The sequence below is a fragment of the Arvicanthis niloticus genome, chromosome 1 (assembly GCF_011762505.2).
Source record: "Arvicanthis niloticus isolate mArvNil1 chromosome 1, mArvNil1.pat.X, whole genome shotgun sequence".
Lineage (NCBI taxonomy): Eukaryota > Metazoa > Chordata > Mammalia > Rodentia > Muridae > Arvicanthis > Arvicanthis niloticus.
Genome location: NC_047658.1, coordinates 51825323 through 51850028, shown reverse-complemented (window position 1 = coordinate 51850028; position 24706 = coordinate 51825323). Strand labels below are relative to the sequence as shown.

At 46.5% G+C, this 24706-nt stretch overlaps 2 protein-coding genes across 6 annotated transcripts; both read right to left on the bottom strand.

Annotated features, from left to right (window-relative positions):
- Positions 1-366: 366 nt before the first annotated feature.
- Ttll13 (tubulin tyrosine ligase like 13) lies at positions 367-24674 on the bottom strand. Of its 4 annotated transcripts, none has more exons than XM_034524440.2 (15): positions 14797-15083; positions 14025-14292; positions 13127-13167; positions 11459-11577; positions 9150-9280; positions 8604-8760; positions 8082-8225; positions 7651-7736; positions 7115-7346; positions 6337-6521; positions 4091-4276; positions 2881-3061; positions 2386-2565; positions 1497-1815; positions 367-1117 (listed from the first exon to the last, which is right to left on the bottom strand). In XM_034524440.2, exons 2-15 carry the CDS (start codon positions 14279-14281, stop codon positions 858-860), a joined length of 2478 nt encoding a protein of 825 aa, XP_034380331.1. In that variant the 5' UTR covers positions 14282-14292; positions 14797-15083; the 3' UTR covers positions 367-857. The 4 variants fall into 4 exon arrangements, with proteins under 4 accessions (XP_034380331.1, XP_076792566.1, XP_076792578.1 ...); XM_076936451.1 differs by having other exon boundaries at positions 14781-15069; XM_076936456.1 differs by having other exon boundaries at positions 373-1117; positions 1497-1629.
- Gdpgp1 (GDP-D-glucose phosphorylase 1) lies at positions 20851-24675 on the bottom strand. 2 transcript variants are annotated; one of them, XM_034524428.2, is made up of 2 exons: positions 24537-24675; positions 20851-22594 (listed from the first exon to the last, which is right to left on the bottom strand). In XM_034524428.2, the coding sequence occupies exon 2, from the start codon at positions 22583-22585 to the stop codon at positions 21428-21430; it is 1158 nt and encodes a 385-aa protein (XP_034380319.1). In that variant the 5' UTR covers positions 22586-22594; positions 24537-24675; the 3' UTR covers positions 20851-21427. The 2 variants fall into 2 exon arrangements, with proteins under 2 accessions (XP_034380319.1, XP_076792591.1); XM_076936476.1 differs by lacking the exon at positions 24537-24675 and adding an exon at positions 24214-24392 and having other exon boundaries at positions 21277-22594.
- Positions 24676-24706: the final 31 nt, after the last annotated feature.

The following is a 24706-nucleotide window of genomic DNA, read 5'->3' as shown; positions in this document are numbered from 1 at the left end:
GAAGAACCGGAAGTTGGGCGGTATCAAGAGTCTTTAGTTTACTGGGTGGGTGGGGGTTGTCCTTGTACTGTCCAGTTGCCCACCCTTTTCTGTTTATTGTGGTTTTGCGGTGCTGGAGAGACAAGCTAGGGCCTTGTACATGCTAGGCAAGCTACTGCCACTGAGCTATCTCCTTAGCCGTTAAAAAGAAAAAAAAAATTTGAGACTGGTCTGAGTTGTCCTAGCCTTGAATTCATCATCATCTTGCCTCAGTTTCCTAAGTAACTTGGATTACAGCCCTTAGTCACCAGGCTAAGCTGGGCTTTCCTACTGTAACTATGAGAAGAGCTTGCCAAGGACGGGAGGATCGAAAGGAGGTACAGCACGCGCCTGGAAAACGACATAAACTTTAATAAAAAGACGGGTTCAGTTGCCCAGAGCTGCCCCTCTGGCACAGGCTGCCCAGGCCTGCCTGATTCTGCCACTGTGGCAGGAAGGGCAAACCCTCAGCAATCTTCTGATGGCGACTACACCGTACCTTGGGCTTTTGACTCCTCGGAGAAAGGAACTCCTTGTTGCCCAGTGACCTCCAGCCCCAAGCCACACCCAGGGTTCAGACCCATCGCTTAGGGATAAACTCAGCCTAAGACTTGATGAGCAGAGATGCATACAAGCTGGCCTTAGCTCTTCATCTTTTAGTCTTTACCGATCCCCAAAGAATCTTAGAATGTTGAAGAATTCTTGTATCTCCGTGTTTTGCCTTTTGCAAACAAAGGTCCTGGCCAGAGCTTTTCAAACTGGAACTTGTTGGCAGTCTTTCAATTAGCAAAGATTGAAGACCATTTACTCTTTTGGTTGATTGCTGGGCTTTCCTTCTTTTACCTGTGTTGGATGATGTTGAGGAGTGGGCTGGAATGCTGCAGTACTGGTGCAGAGGCAGGGCATAGGGTGAGATCCCCAGCCTTGGTTCCTCTGTGTTCAGATTTTACCATGGAGGGCAAGGTGCAGCATTCAGTCCATGAGCCATTTTCCTGTCTTTCGGGCTGCAGAAGATAGCCCTGCTTTGGGGTTAAAGTGGGTGGCACTGATCCTGACAGGGCTCTGTTTATGGCTTCTAGCCTTCTGCTGGCTTGGCCTTCTGCAGTAGAAACATGGATTCCCCACTAAGTTGTAGTACTCACAGAAGAGATGTTCTCACCTCTTTCCCATCTGTGGCTCAGTTACACAGGAGAATGACATCCCATGCTTCCCTCCAGCAATCTTTACTACACTGTATTTTAATTAGTCTGTTTACATGTCCATTTCCCTGTTAACCTTTGTTGAGGGCTGGGACTGACTGTCTTCTCTATCACCAGGGTCACTAGATAGAAGCAAGTAAATAAAGGGGTCCACTGCCTTCCCCCATTCCTACACTACCAGGAGTGCCACTTTGTATCTTAGGAGCACCCCAGCTGTAACATTTGCTACTGGGAATTTACACCAGTCAAAAGTGACCAAGGCTAGTTTTGTATACTTACGGCTAGTGAGCCTGACTCTAGAGCTGGAAAAATAGTGCCTCCCAGATTTCTTCATTGACAATGAACAGGGGCCAGTGGCTGCTGAATCTCCTATCCAGTTGAAGTTCTTGGGCTGAAGATGGTACCGGGAATGCTGTGCAATTGCGGGATTCATGCTTGATAGTGGCCCTAAGATCCTGGGGATCAATTCGTGGGGCCGAAGTGGTTGCAGGAAATGAGGAGGGATCTGCTCTGAGGCAGCCCCTCTCAGGAACACCAATGGGACCAAATTCACAGGTTGCAGTTCTTGACTGCTCAGCCCGTCCTGGTGAAATCTAGGCTAGAGGAGAAGAGCAGCCCCTTACCATATTTCTTGTGAGTCTGGATAGAGTGTTGGAAGAAATATGTAACTAAAAAATAAAACAATCTCTCCTAGGCCATAGCCATTGTTTAACTAGTTATTCTTTTGGGGTTCATCAAAAACAGAGGGCCCAACAGGTTTGCTACTAGCCCAGGGAATAGTGAAAACGGCAGCTGTTTTGTTGGCCCAAGACTGTTTACTTAGCTCCCATTAGAGCCAGGGCATTGGCAATACTAGGGTGAGTACATAGAAGCCACTGAGCATGAAGGTGGCCTTGTTATTTGTCAGTCATGAGTTGTGGGTTACTGTGAAACAGGAATAGAGACAACAAGTCTCTTGCAATTGAGAAAGCTGGGAGCTGCCCTTGGCTGGATTGCAATACCAAACCCAAGGAAGCCTGGGGACAGACATCATGGAACCATCAGACCCTCTCCCAGGCTCCAGTGACAGATGCCATCACATAAACCTCCTTTGGTGTAACCACCACCACGTGTTGGCATCACAGCCCTTGTTCCCTTGCTTTGTGAGAGACTTCGCAGGGACCCTCACCCGATACTCATGAAGCTTTCTGTGGCTCCGGTGGCTGGGGTACAGCATGCGAGTGAGCTGCTCTACAATGCCCAGGCTTCGGATGAGATTCTCTCTTTGTAACAGGAGCTTCATCCGCTCAAGCTCTTCCTCTTCCACAATGTCCTGAGGCTGCGTCGTGTCCAGTTGTACTGGTAGCAGCTACAAGGTACAGGAGAGATACAGGATGTCCAAGATGAGTCTTATACCACCAGCAAGGATGGCTGCAGGACCCCTGGCCCACTCCACCTCCTTCCCTCCTCAGGCCCCACTGTAAGATTCCCTTAGCTGTCCACTCTCTCACCTTCTGTTCCAAAAGGTCAGATCCAATTTACTAGTTAGACACTCATCTCTCTCAAGCAAGGAGAGAGGGGACAGCAAGGGTTCCCTTCCCTAGTAGGGGATAGCAAGGATTCCCTTCCCTAGTAGTCCCAATTTGGTTTCATGTGAGAAGGTAAGAGCCACAGCTCCTGACACCTCTTTCTCCCGGTTCCGGTTCCTGAAAGCCAGGCTGGTGGCAAGGACCCGTGTAGCTGCTCTGGATCGGCTTTTCTCCCCAGCTGATTCTCCCTGGTTCTGCTCTTTGTTTTCCTTGCGCTTCCTGGTGCCTGGGTTCTCCTGCTGTTCCTGCTTTAGGCGAATCTCTTCCAGTTGCTGCCTGACAAGACACAGCAGTTTCAGATACAGGAGAGACTGTGTGGGGAGAATGGGGCTGGGGGTGGGATGAGGGAAAGCAGGATGGGCTAATGAAAGGACCTCATGATGCCTTGCTGGAACTGATTAGAGCATAGGAAACACGGTGAAGGGAGGAATCATTAAGGCTCTGTTAGTGGGCTGGGTTGATAGCTCAGGCACTGAAGACCCCCTCCCCCCCACCCCTTGAAAGCATGAGGAGCTGAGTACAAGGCCCAGAACCCCAATATAAAAAGCTGGGCATGGTAGCACATGTTTGTATCTCAGCACTGGGGAGACAAAAATCGGCAGGTCCCTGGCTTCTCACTGGCCAACTAGCCTAGCCTCATTGGTGAGCTTCAGGCCAATAAAAGACTCAAAAAATAAAGTGGGCCAGACATGGGGGCACTTTTAGTACCAGTACTTGAGAAACACAGACAAGCAGATTTCTGTATTTGGAGCAAGCCTCAACTATACAGCAAGTTCCGGGCTAGCCAAAGCTATATATGGAGAGACAATTGAAAAAAAAAAACTTTAAAAATAAATACATAAAAATAAACAACAAAGTAGGACTGCCAAGATGGCTCAGCTGGTAAAAGTGCTACCGCCAAACCTGACTGCCTGAGTTTGTTTGCTGGAACCCACATGGTGGGAGGAAAGAACTGACTCCTGAAAGATCTTTTGACTCCCACGTGTGCACGTGCTATCTATACACACACAAATAAGTAAATGTAATCTTTACCTATTTAAAAACACACAAGGTGAACAGCTACGGAACAATACCCAAGGTTGTCCTCTGGCCTCCACATGCATATGTGTGCACACATGTATTGCATACATACACATCACACATTCAAGTGAAGGCATGCAGGTATGTGCCTGCACACAGAAAGAACCTCTTAGAGTTTTTGCTCTTTTCTCAACTATATGGCCTCGTCTTCCCCTGCTAGGGAGCAATTTGACTTCAGGATTTGCCCCTAACCCACTTGTACAGAGGAAAATGCAACCAAGGTACCTGGCACACTCCTCTCTGGCCTTGGAGGCAGCAGTCTCCTGGAAGAGGGAGCCATTGTGCTTGAAGAAGGGTGCATATTTCTCTGAGTCAGGCCCTGGGTAGATCCGCCGGTATCCCCCTAGGTGGGAATCTTCATAACGCTCCTGGTCATGCAAGGCAGCCTGGGATAACTCAATCTGTTCTCGCCTATGGAAACCAAGCTCAGGGAAGTCAGAGGAGGGCTGTGAGGAAAGTTCAGGAGGGACAGGAATCCTGGCTAAGGCTTTCAGTTCCAGAACCTCCTCTGGCTGCCTGGTCTCCCTGGCCCCTGCCTATGTAGGGAAGCACCCAAGCTCGTGGCCAACCCCACTGTGTAGGTGTGGTTTCCAGAATTCCAATTCTCTTCCTAAGTACAGAGTGACCTATTCATAAGCAAACACTCTAGTTACCACAGGTTTTTTTTTTGTTCCCAGTTGTAAGTGTAATATTCATACACTACAGAAAGTGTAAAAGAAAAGGATTAACTAGATGCACTGGATGCACTGCAGGCTTATAATGCTAACACTGGCAAAGGGAACTAGAGTTCAAATCCAGCCTTAGCTCCATAGTGAGATCAAGGCCAGCCTCAAAAAAAATCAAGGTCAGGGTGCAGCACAGTGGTAAAGCACATGCTTATTGTGTGCGAGACATACAGATTATTCCTCGACTGTAAAAGAGAAAAACCTCATATATTCTTGCTGATTTAAGTGGCTCAAGCTGGCCTGGAGCTCATGATCCTGCTGACTCTACCCCCTAAGTGGAATCACAGTCCTGTATCACCACTCCAGAACTGCTTCTGGCACTCCTATACATAAAATAAATGAATAAATAAAATTTTTAAAAAAGAAGTTGGGAGGGAAGATCTGGGAGTAATTAAGAGTTGGAGTCGGGGTGTGTGTGTGAATATAATCAAAATACATTGTATGCATCTATGAAGTTCTGAAGAATAAATACAAATAGTATAGTATAATAATATAGTATAGTAAGGGGAAAAAAACAGCTGGGAGTTATGGTACATCACTAGTTCAAGGCCCGCCTGGGCTACAGAGGAGTTCTATCCTGAACTGTATATAGCAAGAACCTGTGTCAAAAAACAAAAACAAAACAGCTAATCACACTACATAAAGTTCTTTATGTCCCTTGCAAAGAAAGCTACAGAATGTGATTTATTTAACAATCTGAGTAGACAAGGAGAAAATATTTTTAATTTATTTTATTTATTCAATGTATGAGTTGTCTGCTGCATGCATATACATTTGTGTGCCAGAAGAGGGCATCAGATCCCTTTTTATAGATGACTGTGAGCCACCATGTGGCTGCTGGGGATTGAACTCTGACCCTCTGGAAGAGCAACCAGGGCTCTTAACTGCTAAGCCATCGTTCCAACCCCAGGAGAATATATTTTTGTATAAACACATTTAGATTTTTAAATGCTTGTGCAAGTATAAGCCTTACAGTGGTAATGAAGATCAGCTGAAAACTGATTCACTGGCAAGGGGCACGAAAAGACTACTCGATGTATTTTTTTAAATGTCTCTATAATATGCAGTGCCAAAAAGGGTGGGGGTAGTAGGGAGCTGGAGAGATGGCTCAGTGGTTAAGAGCACTGATTCCTTTTCCAGAGGTCCTCAGTTCAATTCCCAATATACAGGCTCACAACCATCAGTAATGGGAACCAATGCCCTCTTCTGGTGTGTCTAAATACAGCTAGTCTCAGTGTTTTCATATGCATAAAATAAGTACATAAATTGTTAATAATAATAATTTTAAAAAATGTTTAAAAGCTAATCAATGCCTTGTAGCCTTCTCCTTCTTTCAGGAAAGTAATAAGAAGTCAAGTCACACATCTAAACACCTACCAGAACCTGCAAGGTTCAATGGGTAATAGCACTTCCTGCCAAGCCTATGGATCTGAGTTCATTCCTAGGACCCAACATTGGTGGAAGGAGAGAACCAACTCCTACACATTGCCCTCTAACCACAGGTCTGACATGTCACATATACAGAAACACACACACACACACACACACACACACTAAACATGTACTATATTAACTTAAAAAATCAATAAACCGGGCATAGTGATGCACACCTTTAATCCCTACAACCATGAGGCAGAGTCAGGTAGATCTCTGTGACTTTGAGACCAACCTGGTCTACATATGTAGTTCCAGACCAGCCAGAGACCTGTCTTAAGTAAACAAACATTTATCAGATACCAGGCACACCTGGCTTCTCGTGGCTGTTGGTGGCATGGGAAAAGCCGCTCCTTGACTCGACGTTTCTCTTCTTCAATCACCTTCCTTTTGTCACAGCCCCGGAGGTTGACAAGGTTCATAGCGTCACAGAGAAGTGCGTCTTTCACCTCTCGATCCAGGCGTGAGTCTGTGGTGAAGCTTGGGGAGTGGTTTACCTGCCAAGAGCAGTCTTTATTGCCTCTTTCCTAGACCACCTGAGTCGATGGTGGTCTCTTGAGAGTCTAACTGGGGGTCTGGGGGGAAACAGCTCTGGCCCATGGTCCCAGCCAACAACCAAGAAGAGATTTGACTGATCTACAAGCTAGTGAGAGAAAAACTAGACAATTTGACTGGATACAGGGTCCTAGTCAGCAAGTCTTAGGGAGCACTGGAGAATCCTAACTATGGATTGCTATATTTGCTTGCTTGCTTGATTTTCTTGGGTTTTTGAGACAGGATTTCATAAAATCCAGGCTAGTCTCAAATTCACTATGTAGCTGAGGCCTAGAGTCATGATCCTCTTTCCTCCCCTTCTCAAATATTGAGATTACAGGCATGTGCCACCATGCCCAGTGTAAACTGCTGTTGCAGAGGGCAAAGACTACCAATGCTTGTCTCAGGAACTGATAGAAGGCTTATGTTTTCACCTGGTTCTTGTCTACCCCGAGACTTCTATATCCCCCAACCTCACTATTCTACCAGGTAAGTGTATTCCTTCCAAGGTGAGGCCTCTGACTTGGTCTTGTTGAGTCCAGGAGAGAAATCTTACCTCTAGAAGCCAGGGCTTGAGCTTGTGGTCCAGTAAGATGTCAAACCCCAGGATCTCAAAGCAGGCACATGTTCCTCCACACAGATATTGGGGGAAACAGGTTCGGTAGTTGTGGCGAAGCACAGAGTGGGCTGAGATGATGGTTTTGATGATGATGTCCTCGATGTCCCCCCACAGCTCTCGGGGATCGTGGCTGTGTTCTCGCAGCCAGGCATTGAGTGTCGACAGCTTCCTGTGAGGCCCAGTGCTCAGAGGAAGGCCAGTCTCCAGGCCAGCAGGCACGAGGCTTCCTGACTTAACCCCACTTCCATTTGTTGGAACCCTGGGCTTCAAAGCACTGCTAGCAGCTGGGATCTGGGGTTAGTTTTTAGGGGTATGGTTATTGAGGCTGTACTTAGAGCTCAGACACAAGATTAGTGTCTTCAAAAGCGGGATTTCTGGGAAATCAGCTTCCTAAGAGCCAAATGGGTTTCTTGGGTTCCTGAGGCTGTGGGATTAAGGGCAGAGGAAGCAAGGGAAAGCAGAATAGGGGGTACCTCTTACTGCCCACAGCATCATCTCGAACAAAATTCTCATTATGTTTATTGATGGCATAGTTGGTCAGGTGCATGCAGACCTCCTCCTGTGAAGTGAACAGCCCTAGATTGGCTCACACTGCCTCTCTGTGCAGCTTCTCCAGCCCCTCAGTGACTTATTACCCACCGTTCTGCCCAAGATTGCTCAGCTCCTGGCCCTGTTCACCAGAGACTGTCCTGTATGATCCTGGCAGTGAGGCAGTGCTGGGTAACCTTTCCTCAGTCACCACCCAGCAGGGGCTCTGTCTTCTTTCCCCTCCCCCTGCTATTGCCTTCACTGGCTTCCTTCTGTGGTCTTAACTGACAATGACAAACTTTTCCACCATGTTTGTGCCTAGAACCAAAGCACTCATGACAAAAGAAGAGAAGAAGGTGCCACTTTGCCTCCTCACCAGGTTGTTATGGCTAGGTTCCACATATGGCATAGTGGCAAAACGGGCCAGGCCTTCCTCGTACATGAAGATCCGGAGAGGGTCACAGGAAGTGATCAGAACATAGATTCGCATGTCAAACTTGAAGCCATCAATGAGGAAGGGCTAAGAGCATGCAAACCCAGAGGGAATACTAATGAACTTACGAAATGCTTATTACATGAAATATATGATTATTACAGGTGCTTCTAACATATAACACATAGAATCCTCACAGTAATCGTAATAATAATCGTGTTACTACTTTCATTTAACAGTGAGGAAACAGAGCCAGATAACTGCCCAAGATCGTATGTCCAGGAAATGGGAAAGCTTTGAGTCAAACCCAGGCTGGCTAGCTCTGAACAATGGCTATAGTCTGTATGTAAGATAATGAAGACAGCAGAGAGGGCAGGAGCCTATAATTGAACTCTGGCCCTGGTGTATGAGGGATTTGGCATCCCAATGTGGGGAAAGGCCTGGGGGTTCCGAGGTGGCCTTCACCTTGGTGATGTACTGCTGGCAGATCATATGCTCTCCTGGCTTGATTTCCTTGGGGGTTCTGGTGATAAAGATGCCACGCCCCTGACAGCCGCTATCTGGCTTGCAGATATAAGTGCGGGTTTTCCGCTGACGACCGTAGGCCTGGAAGTCCCCATAGCTACATGCAGAGAGAGGCTGGTCAAAGGGTTTCTGTGCATCCTGCCTGTCCTGGGACCCCCATGGCCATCTTGTTATCTACCTCCAGGTTCTTCCTGGAGCACTTAGCTTTGGACCCACTTTGCTTTGGGCAGCTAAAACTTTCTTTTTTGAGACAGTCTCTCTTTGTTACCCTGGCTATCCTGTACTTGCTCTGTAGTCCAGACTGGTCTCCAGGTTACAGAAATCCATCTACCTCTGCCTCCCAAGTACTGGGATTAAAAGTCTGAGCCACCACTCCCAGCCAGCTGAATCTTTCTCAGCCCATTTCCAACCCTCTGAAACACATCTGGGTCATTAAGAGCACAGAGAGTGACTCCTCATCCTGTCCATGGATCTGGGCTCACTCACTCTGCAGGGAGGCACCAGGTGCGTGGGAAGATGTTGTACTCAGTAGGGTAGAGCTTCTGCATGCGGTTGAGATTCCGAGCCAGCAGATCTTTGCGGCAGATTTCTGTCATGCCAGGGAAGTGGTTGATTTTCTGAAACAGAGTCAGTTGGTTATTCAGCCCCCACTGTAGCAAATGGCAATTCCTAGGACCTGGGCATCTCAGGAAGCCATGAAGAGAGTCTGGGAAGGAAAGGAAAATGTCAGAGTAGACAGTGGCACTGTATCTAGTCAGCAAGTGTGAAACAGAAAGCTTCCATAGGCAGGAGGGAAATCCATTCATGACCTTTCCCCAACACATCTACACCAAGGCTGAGAAAGGGAGGACAGTTGGAAAAGTGTTCAGTGCCAGGACCTTGTGCCCTCCAGCCACCTCACATCTCTCAGTCCACCAGAATAATTATGCTGTCTGGAGATACGGCTCAGTGGTGGGAGTGCTTGACTAGGAGGCATCAGGTTCTAGGTTCGATTCCTAGCAACATACACATATACACATATTCATACACCCTCACTCATACACACACAATACACACACACTCTTACACCCCCCACAAACACATATTCACTTATATGCCATACTCATAAGACATATACCGCACACACTCACACACGTACTCATACACATATATCACACACAATCACACATACCTCATACACGCACTCATACATCCCACACAAACACACACACATACCCCACACACAAACACACACTCACTTGCACCCAAACACCACACATGCACACCCCACACCATATACAGTCACACACACACACATACACACCACACAAACACACTCACATACACACACTTTTAAAAGAGGAATAATGATATATGATAGCACACACACACACACACACACACACACACACACACAAAACGCATCTCCTTGAAGACACAAAAGAGGAAAGAAAACTAATTGGACTGTAGGTAATGCACGCCACAGCAACCAGAGATCACACACAGGAAGCCTGCTGGCAGGCCTTAGCTGCTCTGGCCTGCAGGGATGGAAGGTGGTAGCATGAGACAGCTGCGTGCATTCAGCTGGCTTCCTCAGTCACTAGCTATGTGAACTTTGTGTTCTGAGCCTTCCTGTCCTCTTTTGAACACACAGCTATCTGCCCCCCAGGGATGTTAAAAATTTAATTAAGAAGCAATATAAAATCACCTAACAGTGTTTGACCAATGTATAGGAATCCCTTGCGTGCGCGCAGGCGCGCGTGCGCGCACACACACACACACACACACACGTGTGCACCCACTTGGGGTGACATTTCAGGTAAGGATGGACTGCATACCTAATGGTAGTCCTAGAAAACTTGAGCACCTGGTGTCATGGCAACCATTTCTTTAGTACACTCATGATGTTCCCATGATGAACGCACCCACCAACTCATTCCTTACGACTGTGTTCTCGTCAGCAAGCCGCACATGACTTCACCAGACATGATAACACACTCTTGTCTTTTGTTGTTGAGCCAGAGTCTTGATATAGCCCAAGACATACAGCTTCAAAAACCTCATCCTCTTCACTGTGCCTTCTGCGGGCTGGGATTAAGGTCTTGTACCACTACACATTCCATGCCTAGAGGCGCATGTGATTGATGGCTGGCTTGCTCTCCTGCCCTCTTCTCTGTCAGAAAGTTGATTCCCCCCTCCCCCAAGTGTTGTTGTTTTTTTTTTTTTTTCTTTTGAAACTGGATCTTATGTACCACAGCCTCGAACTCCTCCTGATCCTCCCTTCCACATCTCAATGCCGGGATCACTGGTATTCATTACCACACTTGACTCTTCCACACTGTTTCTCAGCAACCTGGCTCCTCCACACTTTCTTGGTGGATGTGATACTAAGCTGCTTAGATACTAAACCACCCAGTTGACCTAATAGGTAGCTCCCCTAATCCCATATTTTAGATACGGGAAATTGCCTGTGTACACTAGGCAAGCACTCTACCACTGAGCACTGAGCTACACCCTCGCCTTTTACTATTAGCTCTGAAGCAGCCTTCCAGTCCTCGCCCCGAGGTGGGCACAGCTGCTCTCAATGAGGCAGGCAGGCTGGTCAGATGTCACCAGTGAGAACAGATAACATGACAGGGGCGTGCCCACTAAACACTTCCGATAACAGAAGCTTCAAAGAGCCAAGAGGAGAATATTTTTATTGGAGCAGAAGACCTGGGGAGAGGGGGAGGGTGGCCTCCCTGTCTGTATAAGGAGCAGCAATGGAAAGAAGCAGTCTCCAGTGCCAGGGTGGGGATGGGCCAGGACATTCGTACCTGAAACCTCTTCATGTCCATGACTCGTTCTAGTGAGACAGAACAGTCTGTCCAATACACAGTCCACTCTTCATCCTCTCCCACTTCCTTCAGTCCACACATCTGGGCTGCCCGGCGCACTGTAGAGACAGGGAGGTCAATGCTGCCAGCCTGAGCCCCAGCCAGGAGCCCAGGAACTCTAGCTGCAAGAAGGAATAGACCTGACCAGAGAGCAGATGGTAAAGGCATGTGGTTCTCACCTCAGCAACTTAGTTACCAGTTTGCAATTCCAAGTTCATGAGGCTAGCAGAGAAAACAAGAGGCAGACCCTCCACTGCTCTGGGTCAAGACTGTGTGAGTGTACAACCCATCCTAGGCCTGGAGCTCTCTGGCACCTAAGACTCTGAGTGGCTCTCTGTACAGATGTCAGTTGGAAAAAGAGGGGAAAAAGGAAAACCCTGACCTAGCTGGGGATATTACTTGTAATTGCTAAAGTCCGCTGAAGCTGAATGTCAAAGGGAAAATGTAGTTTTTGTTTTTGAGAGGTTGGAGATCAACGCTAGGGCCTTTTGCAAGGTACCTTAAGCCCTTTACCATTGAGATTTAGTCTCAACCCTTCAAAGCAGCTTTTTTTTTTTTTTAAAAGATTTTTATTGGTTTTAATCATGTGTATGTGGGTGAGCATGTATGTGCCAGATCATGCATGTGGAAGTCAGAGGACAATTTGCAGGAGTCTCTTTCTACCGCGTGGGTCCCCAGGACTGAAGCTGGATTGTTAGCATTACTGGTAAGTGCATTTATACAATGAACTAGCTCCCCAGTCTCAAAAGCAGTTTTAATTTTTCCTTATGTTCCTTCAGTGTGTTTGTATGCTTATTTATTATTTTTTACATGTAATCCAGGCTGTCTATGTAACCAAGGATAACCTTGAACTTCTCATCCTTTTGATTTCCCAAAGGCTGGGATTACAGGCATAAGCCGACAAGGGCCAGTTTAATGTGGTGCTGAGAATCAAATCTAAAGATTCCTGCATGCTAGACAAGTCTTCTACCAATGAGCTACATCCTCAGCCACCTTAGTTAGTTAGTTAGTTAGTTAGTTAGTTAGTTAGTTAGTTTTGTTTTGTTTTTTTCAGACATGCTTAGTCTGGGTAGCCATGCCTATCCTGGAACTCACTCTGTAGACCAGGCTAACCTTGAACTCAGAGATTCTGCATCTACTTCCCAAGTGCTGGGAGTAAAGGCATGCGCCTCCACAAACCTGGCAGTCACCTTTTTAAATTATATGAGTCTCACTATGTAGCCTTGGCTGTCATTCACTGTGTCAGTCAGGATGGCCTAAAACTCATAGAAATCTGCCTGCCTCTGCCTCCCAAATGCTTGGCTAGTATTTTTAAGTAGTTTTGGGGTTTTGTTTTTGTTTGATTTTGTTTTGCTTTTTTTTTTTTTTTTTTTTTTTTTTTTTTTTTGGCCAGCTGACTGTGGAGATGCTTTCCCTACCACTGAGACTAACTGCCAACAGCCACATCTCAGCTGTCAGTATAGAAGCCTGGGGACACCCAGGAGCCTCAGTGTAAGTGGTAGGTCACCTAGGCAGGAGCCAGCAGTTGGGAGAGTGATTGTGACTGTCCCAGGGATAAGAACAATAGTCCCTCTGCACACGAACTGTAAGCACTGAGCCCATGCTTACCACTCTCATACTTGCAGTTGGTCAGGTTGATGGCCAGGGGTCTGAAATGGAGGAGGAAGAGAAATCAGGCTGAGTGGGAGGGAAGCGCAGGCGCCAGGCTCCCAGGAACCCAGGTAAAGAAATATCTAAGACTTATATAATACAGAAGCATCTATATACCAAACCAACATGCTAAAATTCCAAGCTTGGCAGACCCAAATGCTCTGATTTTTTTTTCTGTTGCAGCAAGGGTTAATATTGCTTCCTTGAGAGGATTTCTGTGGAGTCCTGGCTGTCCTGGAATTTGCTCTATAGATCAGGCTGGTCTTGAACTCAAAGATCTGCCTGCCTCTGCCTCCAGAGTACTGGGATCAAAGACATTGGCCACCACAACCGTCTTTTTTTTTTTTTTTTTTTTCCCGGTTTTTCGAGACAGGGTTTCTCTGTGTAGCCCTGGCTGTCCTGGAACTCACTCTGTAGACCAGGCTGGCCTCGAACTCAGAAATCCGCCTGCCTCTGCCTCCCAAGTGCTGGGATTAAAGGTGTGCGCCACCACTGCCCAGCTTGTTTTGTTTTGTTAATGTGAGCATTGAGGGTTCATACTTAAGGCTCTCAATCTTGGGCAACAAGCCCTCTTCTCCAGCTGAGCCATCTCATCAGCCTATGGTTATTTGGTTTTAGATGGGGAGGGTGTCTCACACTGTAGTCCAAGCTGGTCTAGAACACACAGTAATGCTTTTTGCTTCAGCTTCCCTAGTGATGGGATTATAGGCATGCACCACCATCTGGCTCTCCTCTCTTCTCCCAAAGGCTAAAGTGAAAAGCTTAGATTTCACCATGCTCCCCTACCAAATAGTGGTGTGAAGCCAAGGGTTAACTCTCTAGAGTCAGACCTGTGAGGGATCTAGGGAAAAGGTACCTTCGTTTCCGCTTTCTTTTTCTCCTCCCAACTTCCAAATCATCTGTGTCTGTTGCACTTAATATTTTCTTTGGAATTTTCTTGGCTACAACAGATAAGGCAACCCCATTCTCAAATTCTTTATAGTCAGCCTTTCCAAGTCCCTGCTGGGTAGAGTTAGGGGTGGTAGATTCCTCTCTAACACATTCTTCCTCAGATTCTTCTTCCTCAATATCATCTTCCTCAGATTCACTGGTCTTACAGGTATTGGGCTCCATCCTCTCAGATTCTAAGGGGAAAGGGATAGGAATAAATATTTATCAGACCTTTTTTCAGCCCCAGGAAGCCCTGCAGGAATTCACCCAGAGCTTTTTTATGGTGCTAGAAGGAAATGTTGCCCTTTCAGACCAACCCTACTGTAGAATAAGTTGTTTCCAAGTAGAGGGCTGTAGGGAAGCGTAGGGTGCTGGTAAGATGTAAAGTCCTTAACTAAAAGAACCCATCATCCAGGATCACCCTGGATCATACAACACACTGCAGTGCATGCAGCATAGAATTGGCAGGAACCACCACCGCGGCTGTTTTGTTTCCTGAAGGGAAAGAGAGGTGACTGACCCAACTGGAGAAGTCTTTGCTTTAAAATACAGCTGAAAATCAAAAGTTATCGGCCCGGCGATTTCCCTGAGCCAGAACTCAGTTTCCCTACGTGAACACGTTGGGGTCGGGCCTCTGATAGCTAAGACTCTTTGGGGTTACAACAGTGGAAAGGAAACCCACGGCAGACACTGCCCACCCGAGGTTTCGAGGAGAGCTCAGGGGCTGCTGGAGCTGCCCCTAGCGGCCCGGGGCTGGACTCAGCTGGTCGCTCATGGCCGCCGCTCGTTCGCTGCGGCTCTTCCTGGGCGTTGCTGGACGTCGGGGACTGTCTCGTCGTTCCACAGGACTGTCTGTCCCCGCCGTCGCGAGGGGGAGCCCGCTCCCCCTCGGGGTTAACTCCTAGCTCCGAGATCCTGGCGGCGGCGGCGCCTTCTTAAGCAAGCCGACGGCCGCCGCCGCCGCCGTCGCTATGGACACGAAGGCGGCCCCTATTGCAGTAGCGTTCTGGGGGCGTGGTTTCCCGGGAACCACACCCACTTTGGCGCCAGCAGAAGCCATCTTGGTCACCCGGCTGTCTGCGTTTGCCTGGTGCATCTGGAGGTCTGAGTATATAGGAGCCCATGAACGGCCAAGACGTATTCTTGTAGTCATCCCATATTGGCGCGGGTTCACCCTTTTTTGCTTTACTTTTTTTTTGGAATCCTATGGCCAACCCAAACAAGTCTATGTTTGGGACAAATAGCTGCATGTGTTTCTTCTACATTTTAGAAATGGTGCTATGAAAAAATTCCTGTCTTTGACAGGGACAGCAGCGATTAGAATGCTTGCCTTCCACGGTTTCACCCTGATAAGCTGAACCAGCTAGATTAACGAATTACAGAATAAGACCAACAAGGTGGCTCAGCAGGTCAAAATGCTAGCTGACAATCCAGGGGACTTGAGTTCGACCTCCAGAACCCACATGGTTGGAAGAAGAAAACCAGGACAACAGTAAATTGTCCTCTTACCTCTCCACCCACAACTTGATGTGATACCCACAACCATAAATAATTACTTTTGTAACATAAAAGGAAATAACAGAATGACCTCATTCAATTGCGCTGTCATTGTCGCCTTCCTGGCATCCCTGCCCCCTACTTTGAATTCCACTAGCTTTCTTCACCAAACCCAACCCAATGTGTAATTCAGATTATTTTGTTGTGGCAAAGTCCAGAAAAGAATTGACCCTTTTTTTTTAATTCATAAAAAGACAAACATTGCAGAAGGTACATTGAAGTGAAATTTTCTGGTTTCTTCGGGGACTCAGTTATGTCATGGGATGTTTTGCTGAAGCAGAGATAGGTACGAGGATGTCTTACTGAAACAGACAGAGGAAAGTACGGTAATTATTAGAAAGAATGTAAACACACTCCACAGTGTGACAAGGCTCTGGCATTGGTTCGCCTTGCACCCGAGTTGTTCATCTTTGCTTGTCTTGACTTCACAGAGACCAGCTTGCCAAAAATTTCTATGCAGGTGTCTTCTTGACACTTCTGCTGACTCCTGCTGATCTGTGGAGCCTCTCAGTGTCTTCTGGATCGATTGCTGCTGCTGCTTCCTGTTTGATGTTTGCCAGTTAGACTGGACTGCTGCTACTGATGCATGGTTGATGTTTTAGACTGGACCGCTGATATCCTGACAACAGAGATTTCCTGGTCTAAACAGGTCCACGAACCTCATTTCCTATTAACTTTTCGTTGCCCCTACCTCTAGTAGGTGGACTAGAAGAAGCATTCAAGAACCCTAATTAAAGTAAGTTTTGAAAAATCTAAGCCTACAGTACAAGGATATGAATATTTGCTTACTCTGTAGTACTGAAAATTTGCTAACGTAACCGGCTATACAGTAACAGGTTCTTCATTCTTTCAAAATGTTTAAATATTTGTATTTGATGTGTACAAGTTTTTATCTGCATGTATGTATGGGGACTACATTCTTGCTTGGTGCCTGTGTAAGTCAGAGGCAGTGTCAGATCCCTTGGGACTGGAGTTACACATGGTTGTGAGCCGCCATGGAACCCATGGGAACTGAACCTAGGTCCTCTGCAAGTGCAACAAGTGTACTTAGCCAGTGAGACATCTCTCTTGCCTGTTTTATTCTTTAACATTTTTTATGTGTCTCTGTGTGTGTCTGACTGCACATCTGTCCACCATGTGTGCACGGTGCTAGAGGAGGCCAGAAAAGGGTGTTGGATTTCCTGTCACTGGAGTTACAGATGTTTGTGAGCTGCTATATGGGTCCTGGGAATTGAACCCAGGTCTTCTTGAAGAGCAGCCAGTGCCTATAACCACTAAGACATTTCTCCAGCCCCTCTTTTATTCTTTTTTTAAAAAAACGGTTATTTAATTTTATTTATATGAGTACACTATAGCTGTCTTCATACACAACCAAAGAGGGCATCAGATCCCATTACAGATAGTTGTGAGCCACCATGTCCTTGCTGGGAATTGAACTCAGGACCTTTGGAAGAGCAATTAGTGCTCTTAACCACTGAGCCATCTCTCCAGCCCCTCTCTTTTATTCTTTTAAAGATGTATTTATTATTTTTTTGTATATGAGTATTTTGCATGCATTTATATATGAGTACTACATGTGTACAATGCCCTCAGAGGCCAGAAGAGGTTATCAATTCTCTGGAACTTGTGTTACATATAATTGTTAGCTCCATGTGGGTACTAGGAACCAAATCCTAGTTTGGTTCTCTATAAAAGTAGTAAGTGATCTTAATTGCTGAGCCATCTCTTCAGACACACACTCTTTCTCTCTCTCTCTCTCTCTGAAAATCAGTATATTTTTTAAAAGAAGAATCTTTATTCTTTGACAAGTTCATGCATATATTTTGATCATATTCACCTTATAATTCTTTCTTATTCTCTCCTGCTGCCTTTGGAACCCTTCCTCCAAACACATCCACCTCCTAAACTCATGTTGTTTGTTTTTAAATGACTGAGTTTAATTAGGGTACCTTGCATGTACAGTAGTGTAGAGTTATTTAGTAGGTCATGGACAACTTTTCACTGGTTACATTCAAGAAAATTGACTCTGCTTTTCCTAGCAGCTATCAACTGCCAACAAGCTACTCAGCTAGAGGCAGGGTCTCATGTGTACCTCCTCCCCCACTCCCCACTGGAATGTTGACAAAAACTGCCTTATGCAGGTCTTTGAACCAGTCTGTATGAATTCATGATTGCAAGTGCAATGTCATGTCCACAGGACTGCATTTTACAGAACTCCTCATCCCTAGTCCTGCCTCCTTTGTCTCCATGTTTCCTGAGCTTGGAGTGGGGGTGGAGGAGTCTATGCGATTTTCTTTTTGTACATTCAAGAATATTTTTATTATAGTCAACAAATCTGCTGTCTTGTTATTCCTTAAAGAGATTTCAAGTAAGTAAACAAGTATACATTGCACGTGCAGGAAAAATGTACCCTAAGGTTACATTACCCCTGACATCTAAGCTTTAAACAAATAAAAAATATTTTGCCTTCAATAGGCCAGCTTAATACATGTACAGTCTACAAGGCTGGATGTCTCTATCTGGCCCTGGAGGCCTGGAGGATTCTTGGAGAGCTGCAGATCTTCAGTCTATGTTGGAATCTCAAAGAGGTTGGTTCTAATATTTGTAGGTGTTTTTGTTTTGAGATGGGGGTTTCTCGTAGCTCTGGCTGGCCTGGGACTCACTATGTAAACCAGGCTGGCTTCAAACTTTCATAGAGTTCTGATTGCCTCTGCCTCCTGAGTAATGGATTAAAGGCATTATGCCACCTAGCCTGGCTTCCTTTTGGCTTGTTTTGTAGACAGGATCTCCTCAAGTAGCTCTGGATAGCCTCCAAGTCACAGACATCTTCCTGAGCCTGGCTCAGCCATCACTCTTAACTGATGAGCCATCTCTCCATCCTTTTTTTTTTTTTTTTTTTTTTTTTTTTTTTTTTTAATAAAACAAAACAGGGGTAAGGCTTGTAACTTAAGCTGGCCTTGATTTGTAGCAGTCTTCCATCCTAGCCTCCCAAATGCTAGGATGTGTGTAATCACAATGAGACTTTTAAAAACTTCCCAGATTGACTCAACTACAAGTAGGGGCACAGAAATTTAACTGTAGAAAGATTCCTGGGGGCCATCAACTGTAAAAGACAGCACTACCACCGTGGGAAATGCTGACAGGAGACTCCAGTATACACTGTACCAGGTCTGACATCTCACTGCCTGTGCTGCAGCCTTGACTCTGTCATTAGCTGCCCGACTTAGGGAAGTGGCTGAGTCAACAACCGTTTGTTTCTTTGTCTGTTCAATGAAAACAATAGAAGGCCCAGCACTTCTTTAAGAATATTAGCCAGCTGTGGTAGCCCACGCCTTTAATCCTAGCATGTAGGAGCCAGAGGCAGGTGGATCTCTGTGGGTTGGAGGCCAGTCAGAGCTATATAGTGAGACCTTGTCTCTTAAAACAAACAGAAAACTTAATACATTTATTTGTAAATGTGTGGGAAGTGAAAGACCCATTTGCAGGAGTTGGTTCTCCTTGAACTAAGTGGATCCTAGGGATTAAATGCCTGTCACTGTGTTGATGGCACATAGTGTTGATATCCCCTGAGCTATCTCTGGGGTCTATGACCAGCATTTAAAAAACAATTTTTGAGGTAGTCTTGGTATTTAGCCCAGACTGGTTTTGAACTCACTAGTTAACGCTGTCATTGGTGGCTACATAAAAGGATAGATGAAGAAGAAGAAGAAGGAGAAGGAGGGGAGGAGGATGAAGAAGAGGAGGAGGGGAGGAAGAGGAAGAAGAGGAAGAAGAGGAGGAGAAGGAGAGAAGGAAAAGGAGAGAAGGAGAGAAGGAGAAGGGGAAGGAGAAGGAGGAGGAGAGAAGAAGGAGAGAAGGAGAAGAAGAGAAGGAGGTGAAGGAGGAGAAGGAGAAGGAGAGAGAAGGAAGGAGAAAGGAGGAGAAAGGAGAGAGAAAGAAGGAGAAAGGAGAAAGAAGGAGAAGGAGAAGGAGAAAAGGAGGAGGAGGAGGAGGAGAAGGAAGGAGGAAGAAGAGGAGGTGGAGAAGGAGAAAAGGAGAAGGAGAAAGGAGAAGGAAGGAGAAGGAAGGAGAAAGAGAAGGAGAAGGAGGAGGAGGAGGAAGAAGAAGAAGAAGAAGAAGAAGAAGAAGAAGAAGAAGAAGAAGAAGAAGAAGAAGAAGAAGAAGAAGAAGAGGAGAAGAAGTTGAGCATCTGGATGAAGCAGTGTCAAAAATACAGGGGGGAGGGGCAAAGACAGCCAATGAACCAGCCATAGGCAAAGCTGAGTCCCAGAGATTCAGGAAACTGAGGATTTGAGGATAGTTTAGGCTACAGAGCTTAGTGGCTCACACTCAGGAGGCAGAGGCAGGCAGAATTTCTGAATTCAAGATCAGCTTGGTGTACAGGGTAAGTTCCAGGACAGCCAGGGCTATACAATGAGACCTTGTAAGAGTCAGTTGCACACAAAGGGACAAGAGCAAAGGTAAGACAAGGTAGCTGGATGCATCTGTAACAAAGCAGAGGCCAATGGTTCACACCAAAGGCAAAGTCCAGATAGCAAGCGGTATAGCAAGAAATCTAGCAGAAGCACTAGAATCTAAGGTAAACATCAGAATGGTTGTTTGCTGGAAGTACTTTGACCTTGAGGAAATCATGAAAGAAAAGAGTGATTGTTTTCTCCTAGCTACAGAACTGTTTTTCTGAAGGAGCTTCGCAGCCTTTGCAAAGACTGCAAAGTCCTGGTCACTAGACAGTCCTGGCACACCTGGAATGGGCATTGTTGGGAACTGTAAACAGTACACAATACAGACTGAAGCTGCAGGCCCGTGAGGTCTTCCTTCAGGAAACCTACACACTAGATTTGGTATGAGGAATTTGTTTTACCCAAAAAGACCAACTTTTGTGTAACAATCAATACATGCTTTTGGGCGGCTGTTTGATAGCGAGTCCTCAGAGGCTGGATCTCCCTGCTGCCATATTTCATCCTCTTTCTTAGATCAACCTACAAGTCTCAGAACACTGACAAACCAGGACTGTGAAACTCTCATACTCTCCTTTTAATTTTTTTTTTTCTTAGCAGGGTGGTGGTGGTATAGGCCTTTAATCCCGGCACTCAAGAGGCAGAAGCAGGCAGATCTGGTCTACAGGGTTCCAGGACAGCCAGGTCTGTACTGAGAGATCCTGTCTTGAAAAACAAAAGAAAACAAAACAAGAAAAGTTCTTTTTACATTTACTTTTTTAAAAATTGAGATACATTTACTTGTGTGTGCACATGTGTGTGTGCTTGTCTGTGTGTGTGTGCACATGTCTGTGTGTGTGTGCACGTGTCTGTGTGCACGTGTCTGTGTGCGTGTGTGTGTGTGCGCGCATGCGTGCATGTGCCTGTCTGTGCGTGTGTGTGTGTGTGTGTGTGTGTGTGTGTGTGTGTGTGTGTGCGCGCGCGCGCACAAGCATGTGCACATGTCATGATACACATGTGAAAGTCAGAAGACAACCTTTACCCTATCGGTTCTGGTGGGTCAACTCAGGTTAACAGACTTGGCAACAAGCATTCTTCCCTCTGAAATGGTAGGATCTGGCCCTTCATGGTAGATCTGTTACCCTGGGGCTTGTCTAAGAAGAGAGGTGAGAGGCAGCAGAAATGTCCATGGGAACACATTCACTCAGTGCTTTCTTTGAAGTCCTTAAGTGGGGAGGTGGGAAGGCAGTCATGACATGAAACACATAAATGGACTGAACCACAGCCTTTGGGGAAGGGCTTTGAATCAGTCTCCCCAAAAAACACTCCTGAAGGATCACAGCTCTTCCTGGGCCATCAGGGCCACCAGCGCTGCCTGTATCTCATCTGCCTGAGTTTGGGGCAGCAGACAGTCCTGAATGAGGGCCACTGCAGCTGCTTCTGTCAAGCTGCTGAAGTCTTGAGATGTTTTGACAGGGAGGTGGCCAGCCAGCTCACAGAGGGCAACATTAAAGGCCCCACTTTCCTTTATTCCAAAGCTGGACTTCCGGGCCCACAGAATGACTCGGATCCCACTGAGATCTGAGGTAGATGATGCCTGCCCAGGTGGAGCTCCCCTGGTCACAAATAAGTTATGTGCAATTTCATGGTCACTCAGGTAGTCAGTAACTCGGCATACTCTACTAATTAATGCTTCCAAATCAGGTCCTGGTCCACTCGTGTAAAAGAGAAAGCCAGGAGCTGGGAGGGCTTGCAGGAGATGTACACAGCCTTTTGGATCGAGAGGTGTGCTTGGCGCTCCCTCCACAGGCAGTGGGTGGGCCAGGTAGTAGCCATGCAGGTGAAGATGGTTCACAGAGGCCAGACCTCCCAGGCTGTTAAAGCCCACCCTGAAGCCTGGGTGCAAGCTCAGTAATACAGCTTCTAGCCCCACACGCAGAACTCCAGGCAGCAGTCTTTGGGGAAGCCCATGAGCAGGTGCTGGCACCAGCAGCACATGGCCCCACTCCAGGGGGCTGACATTGATCACGACAAGGACCTCCTCTTGCCTTGGAGCAGCTGGCCCGTTAGGCTTCCTTTGCATCCGGAAAAGGACTTCTCCAGGCTGGATTTTATTGAAGTTAAACTGTTCTGGGTCAAACTCTTGCCTCACACTTTTGATATTCTGGGGGCGCCTCCTCTGTATCCCTCGCTCTATATTCAGCTGTGCTACAAACCCCACAGAACCAGGGAGGATTTGGGTCTGCAGATCTTCTAGGCGGTATCGAAATAGGCCCAGTTCCAGCCGCTGCCTCCATGCAGAGCAGAGGGCAGAGTCAAAGCGGGATAGTGGCAGTGAGTCCACGGCACTAGGTGAATTCCTTGGCCACTGAACTTCCTTGCCAACGAGATCCTTTTGTCCATAGACAAAGTCCGGGATGCCTTGTTCCTCCCAGTCCTCAGGATTTGGAGGCAGCAGGTAGGAAGTCTCCTGTGAGTGGTGTGGAACAGCCATGAAGGCTACCTAAAACAAAGAAGGAGAGTACAGAAATACACGAGGCCAGCTCATTTCCAAAGACTATTTTTGAATAATCTTCCTATTCTGATTATAAAAATGGTAGGAATCTGTCACCATGCCTCAGGAAACTGTGGAGGCCAAGGATTTGCTGCTCACAGCCAGGCAAAAAGGATTCCAGATCCTTCAGATAGAGAACAGGGATAATGTGCCATTCAAGGTTGGATGCAGCAGGTACTCTCACACCCTGAATATCACAGATAAGGAGAAGGCAGGGAAGCTGAGCAGTCCCTCCCCCTTGGTTTGGAAGCAAAGGAGCTGAAATGAACCAGACCCCCTCATTTGCACTGTATTTAAAAATCCTGAAATTTCAAATGAAATTTAAAAAGTAACAGATAATGTGACCTTTGTAAAATATTTAAACAGCATAGACATTGTTCTTAATTCCAGCATCTGCAAATGGGGGAGGGGGGGAAGGGTCTGAATTACAAACATATTTTGAGGGCCTTGAGAGATGTCTAAACCTGACAACCTGAGTTTGCTATCCTAGATCCATATAGTAGAAGAAAACTCCTGCAACTTGTCCTCCAGCCTCTACATATGCACTTGCTCACAAATATAATAAAAATATTAAAATATATTTTGATCTGGGCGTGGTGGCACAAGCCTTTAATCTCAGCGTTCAGGAGGCAGAGGTGGGAGAATCTCTGTGAGTTCAAAGGCCAGCTTGGTCTACATATTGAGTTCCAGGGCAGCCAGAACTATATAGAGAGACCTTGTCTGTCTCAAATTCAATCAGCCAATCAAAATAAATTTAAACAAACACAGAGAGAAAAGGAACTCTCAAGGATAAAGATGAAGAGACTGGTGAGACGGCTCATTGAGAAAGGCACTTGCTGCCAACCCTGATGACTTTAGTTCCACACCCTGAAACTCCATGGCAGACAGACAGACAGAACCTTACTTGTCTTTTGCTTATATATTATGGGTTGGGGGACAAGGGGAAATCAATCTGTATTAGCTTACTCTAGTACAGCGTTTCTCAACCTGTGAGTCATGACCCTTTCACAGGGGTTACCTAAGACTATATTTACATAATGATTCATAACAGTAGCAAAATTACAGTTATGAAGTACCAAGGAAAAGAATTTTATGGTTGGGGGTCACCACAACGTGAAGAACTGCATTCAAGGGCCGCAGCGTTAGGAAGGTTGAGAACCACTGCTCTAGAAAAACAGAATTGATGAATATTTATTAAGAAGGGATTTATTGGATTGGTTTACTCAGTATGGTCTGGGCTGACCAACAGTAGCAGTGGTTCACAAGGGTGGATGTCTCAGCAGTCCCAATCCGGTGCTGAAGACCTGGAGGGTTTCTAGAGAGCTGTTGGTCTTCGGTCTGAATTGGCAGCTGGAAGACGATGATTTTAACGTCATCAAAGGAACTCCTTAGCAGCAGGAACAGGATAGACACTTATCAGCAAGCCAAGGCAAACAGGCCAAAAGCCGAGTTTCCATCTTCCGTTTCCCTTTTGTACGGGTTGCCACCTGAGCGCACTGTGCAATGGGTCTTCGCACTTCAAATACGCTGATCAAGAAAATCCCTCACAGGAGTGCCCAGCAGCTCACCTTCTGCTTGACTCCAGATCCAATCAAGTTGACCATGTTTCCTCCTCCCAGACGCTTGGGCTCTTCATTTTTTCACGCAGTGTAAATATGTTCATTCATACTTGCATCTGATAATTATTTGAAGGTTGAGAGGAGGGATGGACAAATAGGCCAATCTTGGTCCCTACAGCTGGAAGCTCGAAATTTGTTGGAAGGATCAGAGGAGGCACGTCAGCTATGCCGATATAACAGCAGTGGGGATTTGTGGACAGAATTAACCTCTAAACGCCCGAGTCTGGACACATCACTGAAATTGAACCTACGTTTGTAAAATGGAAGCCTACCTTGTCAACTGTTCCACGAATCGGTGATAACTGCACAATCCAGTAAACACCTTCAGGAGCCACTTTGAGAGCGAGCTAAGCTTCTTCTGGAAGAGTTGGCACGGTGGCAGAGGCTGCAGCTCTTGCCCAGTGAGACAATCTAGGACTGCCCCTATCAGCAGAGGGGCACC

Bases quoted from the DNA above. Each gene is read 5' to 3' on its own strand.
- Ttll13 (XM_034524440.2), bottom strand. From the start codon at position 14,281: ATGGAGCCCAATACCTGTAAGACCAGTGAATCTGAGGAAGATGATATT. The intron at 11,578-13,126 runs GTAAGCATGGGC...CTGTCTCTACAG, and splicing joins CAACTGCAAGTATGAGAGTG to TGCGCCGGGCAGCCCAGATG. The intron at 3,062-4,090 runs GTACCTTGGTTG...GTGTCTTGTCAG, and splicing joins GCCAGAGAGGAGTGTGCCAG to GCAGCAACTGGAAGAGATTC.
- Gdpgp1 (XM_076936476.1), bottom strand. From the start codon at position 24,249: ATGGTCAACTTGATTGGATCTGGAGTCAAGCAGAAG. The intron at 22,595-24,213 runs GTGAGCTGCTGG...TCTTTGTTTTAG, and splicing joins GATCTGGAGTCAAGCAGAAG to GTAGCCTTCATGGCTGTTCC.